Source organism: Poromitra crassiceps, assembly GCF_964638095.1.
Source record: "Poromitra crassiceps genome assembly, chromosome: 1".
In the NCBI taxonomy this organism is placed as follows: Eukaryota; Metazoa; Chordata; class Actinopteri; order Beryciformes; family Melamphaidae; genus Poromitra; species Poromitra crassiceps.
Window position 1 is genome coordinate 28,671,415 of NC_139623.1, and position 11,703 is coordinate 28,683,117.

General features: G+C 41.9%; 1 protein-coding gene across 1 annotated transcript; it reads left to right on the plus strand.

The window, feature by feature from the left end:
• Positions 1 to 5,580: 5,580 nt before the first annotated feature.
• On the plus strand, positions 5,581 to 7,442 carry LOC310782740 (dicarboxylate carrier UCP2-like; the record flags this gene model as incomplete). Its single annotated transcript, XM_083643469.1, has 7 exons — positions 5,581 to 5,612; positions 5,795 to 6,016; positions 6,155 to 6,362; positions 6,484 to 6,681; positions 6,831 to 6,932; positions 7,055 to 7,235; positions 7,328 to 7,442. The coding sequence occupies exons 2-7, from the start codon at positions 5,891 to 5,893 to the stop codon at positions 7,440 to 7,442; spliced, it is 930 nt and encodes a 309-aa protein (XP_083499595.1). The 5' UTR covers positions 5,581 to 5,612; positions 5,795 to 5,890.
• Between the last annotated feature and the right edge of the window lie 4,261 nt (positions 7,443 to 11,703).

Sequence of the window (11,703 nt, forward strand, 5' to 3'; positions counted from 1 at the left end):
TCCCCCGTTCTCTCACTTATTCACACATACTACAGTATTATACTGTAATGATGCTATTATTAGTGCAGATTTGAAGGCCGCTCGATGTGATTAAGATGATGTGAATGGTTGTTCACTGGTAAGCTATGTAGGCTTCAGTCTCATAGTGTGGATCGTTTTCGTTCATGGGAAGACAACTGCAGTTGAGTGCACTTACATAAAGAGAACGTTATGACAGCTGACGGGCCACACTGGCAGACTTGCTAATTTGGATGTAGGCTACAGACATGTGAGAGGCGCAGTGACAGGTGAAGACACACAGAGGAGAATAAATAAAGGTCGCTGATCAATGTGATCATATTAAATTGTTCTTTAAACATTACGATAAAGAAGATGTGTTTTCATCTCTGTCATCATTAAGGGGGTGAAATGCTTTTTAAATAAAGCTGGCATTTTGCAGTGAATGTGTTGTGGACTAGCCGCTGTTGAAATGTGCCTTCAACTCAATGATACATACATTAAGGCAGATTCTTGTGCTGTAAAATATGTAAATAGGTTGATGGTCAGTGTGTAATTGATTAATTATAGGGTGTGTGTATAAAAGAAGGGTAGGTGTAACATCAGTATATTGAAGGTGGAGGTGTGATGGATGGGAATGTAGGGCATGGTTTTTAGAGAGCAAACTCCACTGCTGATCCTTCTGGGTGTTTTCCAGATGTTCCTAATTCAATCAAATATTTATGATGGGACGTGTCTATAACACCCCCGATGACATAGTATATACCCACTCTCACCTAACCCCCTTTTATACCCACTCTCACCTAAGCCCCTTTCCTCCAATGTCCAAGCCAGGTTTCTATGTAGGTGCATCCTATTTATACGACAAGGAATTTCAACATTAGAAATGACAGTATATCCCTTTATCTGATCAACACAGACTGGGGTACCCACGTACCCCAGAGGTATACTTTTTGTCATATCTCATGGTGCTTTATTATATCATTCCAAATTGTCATGACTTTGTCAATCAATTTGTTCCTGATGACTTCATATCATTGTTTTCTGTTTCTGTTGTAATTAGTGCTCTTTATAAATACCAATGTATTGGGCTCAAAGCACCCAATTATGCTTAATGCAGTTTTAACAGACTAGAAATTTTGTGCGATATGGCGTCTACGCGCGCTCGATCCCTAGAAATCTTGCGCGCTATGTGCACTCGATCCCTAGGCTCGCCCACTGCTTGGGCTCGCATACACAGCTCGGCTGCTGCTGTGTGGCCTCTGGCATGCGCAGTGCATAATTGCTTTGCATCACTGATGACATCACTCACTGATGATCACAATTGCTCGAGTGACCATTACTGATCACATCATGGAGTGCTCGAAGTGACATCACTCAGCGCCTCAATTTCGCATCACTGATGATGTCAGGATAGGTGATGTGACCATAGGTGATGTGACCATCACTGATGACATCGAGTGCTCGAGAGACAGGCTGAAGCGTAAAATGAGAAAGATGAGGCAGAGGTCAAAGTAGAAGAGGAGGGGACGTGAAGAAGTAGGGACGGGAAGAGGAGAGGAAGGATTGTACAGAATGTAAGGAAACAGTGGATGGATAAATCCAGAAGGAGGCGGTAATGCAACATAAAGGATGCCAACTGCCATAAAACACCACAGAAGAAGAATACATCACTGAAGATGTCATAGACATTCGCTGATGATGTCATAGACATTGTGACACCATCAGTGACATCATTACTGACCAAAATCATCACAAATCTCACAATGTGACCAAAAACGTGGGACAGAAATCGCAGACAGAGACAGAGAAACAGACAGACAGACAGAACCCACTTACTCCCTTTAAATGATGATGATGATGAAGATGAAGATGATGATGATGATGATGATGATGATGGAACTATTTATTGAGTTCATGTTTGCCACAGTCATGTTTGCTAGAGTAAATACTGCTCTTTCGGTAAGATGATGTTCAAAGTAATACTGGGAGGAAACTGAATGGAGATGCTCCATTCCAAAACCCAGTGAAAGGTAGAGTCAGGTTCAGCTGTTTTGTATTTTGAGGGGGGGAAGAGGGGGGAGTTAGCACTCATGAGAACTCAATCAACAATGTGTTAATTCAGCAATCACAGCATGTTTTGGCTATTCATAGTTTTCTGTTACATCACCACATGGCCATCTTGGTAGGCAAATAACAGGTGACTAATAAATTAACAGCTGATTATGATCAAATGACAGCGACAGTCTTCATAGTATTCTGTTACATCACCAAACAGCCCTCTTGGTAGGAAAATAACAGGTGGCTGTAATAAAGTAACAGGTTATTATAATCAAAATTATAATCAAACGACACATGACAGCCACAGCCATGCAGCGTTTTGGTAGGGACCATGCAGTAGTACATGTGACATCATGGGAATACGATGAATAGAACCATCATCAGCAACACAACAACCAAGCTGGCTCAGTGTTTGGGAACAAAATTCAGAGGCTGAGGTGAGATGTTCATAAAAAAAGCTAGCTGCATCTAGCAAGCACAGCATACTGCAGGATTAAATAGCATATTAGGCCTACCATGTTAGTCTGTAGCCCACAGATATTTGAATTCACATCAAAGTTGTTTTTCTTAAGAAAATACGTGGTTTAAAACACCAAAATTAATATGAGACAAGGGTTCATATATGCCCTATCAATGAAGGGAGTAAGGGAGCAGACGAGGTGTGCCATTGTGACTTGATGGCACATGATATGACTTGATGGCACATGATATGACTTGATGGCACATGATATGACTTGATGGCACATGATATGACTTGATGGCACATGATGTGACTTGATGGCACATGTGTGTTCTACTAACCTCGAGTGACGCACTGGCTGATTTTATTTATAATGTGATGGGGATTATCTGTTTCACAGCACTGAGTCGGGGTTCGTGGTACTCAAAGTGCAGGAGAGCGCCGGAGCTCGCCGTACCTAGATTCAGTTTCATTTCCAGGGGTTGGGGGAGAGGTAGACTAGGGGAGAGGTCGCACCAGCTGGATGCAGTCAGAGCAGCAAGTTGTTTACCAGGGGTGGTAATGTGCTCTCAAAGGTCACTCACACAGTGTTCGTCTGAAACTGTTTTTAGCTCGGGGGTGCGGTGAAAAAAGCAACAGGTGGAAGTGGCTCCCTCTCTCTCCAGTAACATGGCGTGATTGAGCCTTTCCTGCCTCTGCCATTCAATTCACAAAAAACTGCTTTACACCTGGGGTAGGCATTCAGACGTTATTCAGACGGAGTTAAAACATAGAAATCCAGGTTTTTAATGCAGCTAAGATGCATTTAAGACAAGTCATCAAAACACTTAAGGAAATGCATTGTTGACACAGTATAACCCAGTGTGAAGGCTATGCAATTGCAGATCCATAATAAACCATTTTAAACACCTGTCAAGGCCATTAGCAGCACATTTGTGGCTCCCTAACAACAATATATTCTAGCATCATAGATCTATTCTAGCATCATAGCAAATGATCTCTGCTCCTTATTTGCTGGATTAGTAGCCTACAAGGGAAAGTGGAGGGAAATAATCAATATGAAAGCTCTGAATGTGTTAGATTATTATCGTCAGTGACACACATGAAGGCAGCAGGTCTACTGTATGTTATGAAAGCTATGAATGTGTTCGATTATTATCGTCACAGTGACACACATGAAGGCAGCAGGTCTACTGTATGTTATGAAAGCTATGAATGTGTTCAATTATTATCGTCACAGTGACACACATGAAGGCAGCAGGTCTACTGTATGTTGCCAAGCTGGAAAATGGATTGGAGGTGCATTTGAGGAACTGAATCAAAGAATTGGGAGTGCAGTTTAGAGACCAGAAGATCCTGACATACAACTGCAGGTGAAACTTTAGATGTTTAGAGGAGAGTGTTTTGCACAGTCAACCGTGTGACTAGACGTACTGTAAGCTTGACCCAGATCCCCCATGGAAAGTCCCATGTAAAGAAGCATGCACACTCAGGACTCCACAAGCCCTCTGCCTACCACAAGCTCTCCCCACTCTACTCCACCAGTCCCAATTCTCCATCCTGTCCCTTCTCTTGGTGTTGTAAGTTTCCTCAACCAGATGCTGATGCATTGAATGATTGCATACAGATCCGCTGTCCATCCACCCACCCTTGTTCAGCATATGGACTAGTTGAGAGGCTGCCTTGCCTGGAATGTTTGGTAACTTGATTACACGCAGGGGGAGGATGAGGCTCCTGAAGCTCCTGAGGCAAGTCTTTTCCACTCATGTTGTGAGACACTAGCAGTAAGAAAGGCTACAATGCAAAATATCCAACACCATAGCACCATGTCTGTCAGTCCAGTACCCCAGAGAAAACACCCCTGGCATTCAGACAGGCCTCTCTGTCTGATTGGCCATATACATCAACCAATAGGAAGATGAGGCTGGCCTTTATGGGCATGAGGATGGAGGTGGGCGGGTGATTGGAAGTGCATGTGGTAATCATGTGGTCATGTGCAGGACTTGCTATCATTCAATGAGAACTTGGGAAATGCTGGAGAACTCCTCATTTGTTGAGGTACAAATGGAAGATCATAAAATTGTATGAGCCATACATTTTGCATATTGCTAATATTCTAAAATATATCATTTTCCTTTTTGACTTGGCGTATCAGAAATGTCAGCCAAAAATTCCAAGCTCCAACAACTCGATGTAAAATAAGAGATTGATCATATTATTGTCAACTACTTGCAGACATAATTAATAGATTCTAAATCAAGCTAATAAATAAGACTGTTTTGAAAGCTGTAAACATCATTCCACTGTTTCCATGATCAGGCCACTGACTGGTAAGTGCATATCAAGTGCATATCAACAACTGCTCAAGTGTCGGCCTGTGTCGCCTGTGACGGTACACACACACACACACACACACACACACACACACACACACACACACACACACACACACACACACACACACACACACACACACACACACACACACACACACAACACACACGAGATAAACACAGCAAGTGAGTACTCTATGTGCACAACTTCAACTTGTTGTTGTCAACTTGTCAAGCTGCCTCACAGCCACGTGCACGAGGTCCCTATAAATTGACGAGCTTCTTTAGCATTGCAACAGTAAACACACAGCAAGAGCTGCGGACACTAAAGGGACTAACTGGCCAAAGGAATATTAATGGACATTTACCATTGTGCTGGATTATAATTTCATTGGGAACTAATAAGGTAAACATTATCTTACATTATGTCAGGATTATTTATTGATTGTTTTTTTGTGCACCTTTTATAGGATTTTCAGATTCAAAGTCCACTCATGTAACTTATTTTAATAAGAGGGAAATACAGCCAATGTGTTTTTTACACTAGTGTTTCTTCCTTGTGGTGAATAGTGGCAGGCATCAGAGTATATCAATACATCAATTGATGAACCATATGAACCTCAACATAATTACAATAGAATTATTCTTCATTTTTTTCAGGTACAAGTTGTATGCTGGCTTGCTTGGTTCAAGCAGAGTTTATGTCCCAAAGCATTTCCACAGAACAACTTCCAAAGTCAGATTACCACTTTCACTCACAGGTATGCACAATGCACAGCACGAGCACTTCAAATATTTTACCTTTTATTTGAGTAAATTTGAAGATATTGTAATTACAGCAAACCAAAATATTACTTTATGTTACTATCAAATGTGAACATTGAATTTTCTTCGTCCTGCCTGTCTGGATGAGTTGAGTAAAGATTTTCTTTTGTATTTTCAGATTTAGTACACCTGGTTCCCAGGCAAAGACTGAAGGTCCTCTAGTTGATGCACCATTAAGAGCTGAATTCTGCATAATACCAACACAGACATAACAATGGTTGGCATAAAACCCACGGACATGACGCCCACTGCTGCAACCAAGTTCTTCGGTGCAGGCACCGCAGGTTGCATTGCCGATCTTGTCACCTTTCCTTTGGATACAGCCAAAGTCAGACTACAGGTTAGCAACACAATGGACTGAGAGGCGTGGGACATTTTAACTGTGAAACATAGGTTTTAAAAAAAAAGTCCTGGTGAACATTCTTCTTCTAACCTGCTGCTGAGCGTCCTGTAATGAATGTATGGTTCTGTTGCACAGATCCAAGGAGAGTCTGAAGCAGTGCAAGGGGCCAAAGTAGTGAAGTATCGGGGAGTGTTTGGCACCATCAGCACCATGGTGCGTACAGAGGGGGCCAGGAGCCTGTACAATGGCCTGGTGGCAGGACTCCAGAGGCAGATGAGCTTTGCCTCTGTCCGCATTGGTCTCTATGACTCCATGAAGCAGTTTTACACTCGAGGCTCTGAGAGTGAGTTTTATAGCATAATACTGTGTTAGCCTACTGTATATACAGTACCTGTATACCTATGGTTTGTGTCACTGGCATGTGTTGCTCCTTCATCATGACTCATACAGTACATGCTCTCCAGATGCAGGGATTATCACTCGGCTCATGGCAGGCTGCACCACAGGAGCCATGGCTGTGGCTTTTGCACAACCTACAGATGTGGTCAAGGTGCGTTTCCAAGCCCAGGTGCGTGTGGCTGACGGTGGGAGGAGATACAACAGCACAATGGATGCCTACCGGACCATTGCCCGTGAAGAAGGAGTGCGGGGTCTATGGAGAGGTGTGTGTCATCATCACTTAAAACTTGAGTATCTAAACTAAAAATGAGTAAAACTTGACTAAACATTTAAACAAGATAAGCATTTAGTGATTGTCTTAAAAAAACACAGGCCACTGGTTTGGAAGTAACATCATCTGCTTCTGTTGTAGGTTGTATGCCCAATATCACCCGCAATGCCATTGTAAACTGTGCAGAGCTAGTCACCTATGACATCATCAAAGAGCTCATTCTGAAGTATGACCTAATGACAGGTGAGACAAACTTGCAATGTCATTCTAATGAGCATGTTATACAGTGGATTTCAATATCTACAATATGAAATACTAATATACAAGCTGTTGCTGACAGATGTCATGTCTCTAACCACCTGCAGATAACTTGCCATGCCACTTCACGGCTGCCTTCAGTGCAGGTTTCTGTACCACAGTAGTAGCTTCCCCTGTGGATGTGGTCAAAACCCGCTTCATGAACTCAGCTGCAGGCCAGTACCGTGGAGCTATACACTGTGTTGTCACCATGCTGACCAATGAAGGGCCCACTGCCTTCTATAAGGGGTAAGCACACAATCATCAGTGGTACACTAATGTGCTCTCTACACATATCAGAATGAAATCCACCCACTAATCTTGCATTTTGTCTGTTACAGGTTCATGCCCTCTTTCCTGCGACTCGGCTCTTGGAACATTGTTATGTTTGTGTCGTACGAACAGATTAAACGAGGTGTGACCCGAGCACAGCAGTCCTGGGAGTCTCCGTTCTGACCTCTTCCATCCAGGCACAATGGCCCAAGCTTCACCACAGTGTAGAGTGGTTACCATGCCACCAGATTCAATCTAAAAATGAGACTCAGAATTGGAGGCCCAAAAGAGCTTCAGGGCCTGTGGGTACATTACCAAGATGGAAGCATGAAGGTGGGGTTAAAGGAATAAAAATCACACCCAGGTGTTGAAGTAAGCGGTGCAGGTCAGTGAGGTCACACAGGTTGGGTTATTCTGCCCCGCCCCCCTCTGCATAGGCTACTCCGGATTGGTCTATCCCCTCATGCTACAAACGGACATTGTGCTACAAACATACACCATGGCCGTTTCTCAATAACAAGAATGTGTTCTTGTTCTTGTGTTCTTGGGGAAAACGTTCTTGCTAGTCGTTCTTTGAAGAATGAACTTGCTAGGTCACAAGCACACATAATGCTGTTGGCAGTTTGAGACGATGCGTTCTTGAGGGTATTGCACAATACCAGCGCAGAGGCCGCCTGCAGTACTACACAAATAAAAAGCTCAGCTGATGTAGATGCAGCCAATAGACCCTTTTCACGGGGGCCATTTTGTGTCGAAAAGGCAGAATAAACACAGGTGCAAGCAAAACACTAATGAGGGTTTCCAAATTCCAATCATGGAAGTTGGAAACCCTCATTAGTGTTTTGCTTGCACCTGTGTTTACCCTGCCTTTTCGACAAAAATGGCCCCCGTGAGAAGGGTCTATTGTGCTCTGGAGCGTTTTTGCCATTTTTCGCCATAAATGTTCATAAAGTGGCACTTATTGAAACCTACGACCCTGCTTGTAGGCATCAAAAGTCACCAGAAATGAATTTAGTGATGAAATAAAACTTTAAATTGTAAAAAAACTTCCCGGAGCTTATGGCGTCTTCTCTGCTGCGTTCTGCCTCCGCTTATGCCGAAATGAATGCTGGGATACGTGCCTTGCCAAGTTGACAAAAGTCACCAACCAGAGCATCCTCGGTAAAGTGGGCATGTCGAGAGCACATCCGGGAATTTTAAGCGTTCTTGGCAAAATGTGAACTTTGCATTGGAACAGTACTTGGGCTGCGACTGATGACGTTTCACAAGAACGCAAGAACACACAAGAACCCTTATTGAGAAACCGCCCTTGTTTCCTAGCCCCGCCCCTTCCTTGCCCCCCTCCCACATCCTTTTAGCCACTCCCCCTAACCACCCCTTCAATCCTAACTTTCTACCACCTTCCTATTCTTAGCTACGGCCCCTCTTCCCTATCCCCGCCCATTCATGCTACAAAAGGATGGACACACACATGTCACGTATAGAAACGGCTGCACCGCTTGAAATTTTTACTCCAATGATCTTGGACAATTTGGCATTGATTCCTGAACTCTTCCTGAACTCTTCAGAAAGAGGCAATGCTGTAGCCCTTCTATTCATAGTGAATGCAAAACTGACTTTGTGGGCCTCGTGACAATACCAGAATGATGTTATAAGGATAAAGATAATTTTTTTAATCTTTTATAATTCTAAGGATCTCTATCGAAAATGCTCATTTGGTTGTGGAAGTGGATTTAAGTTGCAGAGAATGGCATTCACATTTACAAAAACTGGACTGTAAGATTATAGGAATAATGTGATTTGTGATTTAGGGAAGGTTTTCTGTTTAAGCAGACAGAGTTTGTCTAGCAACAAAGAACTTGAATTATGACCACTTTTGTGCAGCACATTGTTGCCTCTATTATGTGGATTGTATATGTTTACAGATTTGTGATGCGTGTGATTGGGGTTTTATGTTAATCTGTATGTTTACATAGCTGTTTATTCATCAATATGAAAGTATGGTTTATTGCTGGTCAATAAGTCAAGTGAGTATGTTGTATGCAATCATAATGTAAGTGTAAATGGGAATAAAATGGTAATCTTTCTAATTCGTCTATTGATGAAGTCAAAAGCAATTTACCATGACTAATTGTTTCTTATTAGTGAACATTGAATTAGGGTTTGAACACTGTGATAAAATACAACAACAACAACAACAACAACAACAACAACAACAACAACAACAACAACAACAATATTAATAATTATAATAATTATTATTATTATTATAATTATTATTATTGGGGCCACTCAAGTGTGTTAGTGGAGCAGTAGGCTAAATAAGATTACTTTCTAAAATAGTGCTCTTTTCAGAAAGTGGGGCATGCTGGGAGTTAAGTGGGACATTCAGTATTCTTGTTTTAACGCATCAGAAAGAACAACTTGTACATCACACATACCAGCCAGTGACTGACGCCTGTGAGGCAGACTGTGTATGTTAGTTATATGGGTCATATAGACAGACATATGGCCAATCAAATCATTTTACCTGAAGATTAATTTGTGCTCAACTAAATACACATTTGAAGTCTACTGTCCTGAATGAAATGGTCAGTCAATTAATTTGTTGAAAGAAATATGAATACACATACAGTAAGTCATAACTTCCACAGTGTCATGACAGGTCATGTGTCCTTATGAAAATCAAAAGCTTCTCTTTGAACATTCCCATGCAGCTCCTGTCACTCATATTATGTCACATTCTCACAGGCGCAGTGGAAACACTGCTTGGCAGCTCTATTTAAGACTGACGTCTGAGTGTCACATGAAAAGCTTTGGAGAATACTCAAAATAGTTTGAACATGTTGCATCCCTGATCCCTCAGCTTACCTACAGTAGCTACATGCTTCAATGTGAACTAAATCATGTTTGGAAAGTTTGTCCAAAGATGCATTGTCAAATTGTCATGTTAAATCCCTAATTTTCATATAATAGTAATACTAATAATAATTCATTTTATTTATAAAGTGCTTTTCAATGACCCAAAGACGCTGACACAGTATGATTACATAGAAAACAAGATCACAACAGGAAACAGATACAAGTAACAATTAAGACATAGATCAGGGATATATGGAAACAGATGGGAGGGAGGGAGAGTGTGGGAGGGACAAGGGCCAGACAGAAGAGAGGGAAGGGGACAAAGGGGAGGAGGCGAGGTAGGAAGAGGTGGTTAAGGGTAGGGGGGGTTGTAAGCTTGGGAGAACAGGTAGGTTTTGAGTCGGGATTTAAAAGTGGGGAGTGAAGGTGAGTCTCTGATAGGCTGGGGGAGGGAATTCCAGAGATGGGGTGCAGCTCTTGAGAATGCTCGATCTCCAAAGCTTTTCAGTTTGGATGGTGGAACGGTGAGAGGAACAGTGGATGAGGATCAGAGGGTTCGGTTAGGGCAATGGGGGAGAAGGAGGTCAGTCAGATAAGGGGGGGCCAGGCTATGGAGGGCTTTGAAGGTATAAATAGCTGCATTTGCCCTCCAGATTTTCCTTGTTTTTTCAGAACCTTTGAGATTGTGCACTTCTGAACCTCCAGGTCTGCTAAAGTCTGTGTGGTGAGCAAGTGCCCCTGACTGACAAGGTGGGAACAGAGCACGGTTTTCCTCTGGCATTTGGCTTTTCAATTAGCACAATTTTGTTTGGAAGGCTTTCATTGGGTCATGCATATTCCAAATCACTTGTTTCAGATCCTGCTGTTTCATATTTAGGTTCAGTGAGACGCTCCTTAATGTCACACAGGTAAAACAAGTTTGTGGCTGGATTCAGAATATGTCCAAAATTTGTTGTCAAATTTGCGACAATAAATAAAAAAAATAAATCTAATAAAAATAAATCAAATGGTGAACTATATCCAATATCCAACTATCCAATATGGTTCACTTGAAGGGTCCATGTATAACAACATGATAATAACATCCCCAATAATACACCACTGGCCTACTGTTTCAGAATTTACTTTGCTTCAGGATAAGAATAAGGATTGAGAGGTTGATATTGTGTTTTAAACAACTGTACACAGAGAACTCACAATTCACAATACTTTCCCAATATAGTGCTTTGCAATACAGAGAACAGTTAACATCACCATATTTTGCTATTGCTAATACCAACTCAATAAGCACATAAACCAGGGCAGGAACTACAGGCTGAGGACAACAAAACTGTAAAGGAAAAAGCAGTGAGACTCTGGGTCTGAACATATGGATGTCATTTTGAGGGGGATGTACCCTATGCTCTGGGTTTTTCATCATGACTCAGCAATGTACTAAACACACAAAGTGCAGACTTAAACAGATAACTGAATTCACCAAATGAGTTTTAGGAAGTGAGAAAAATCAAATTTTCTGTTGCAAAAGTTTATTTTCACCACATTATTTATTGTCACCATATTATTTTAGCCCCTTTGATATGGC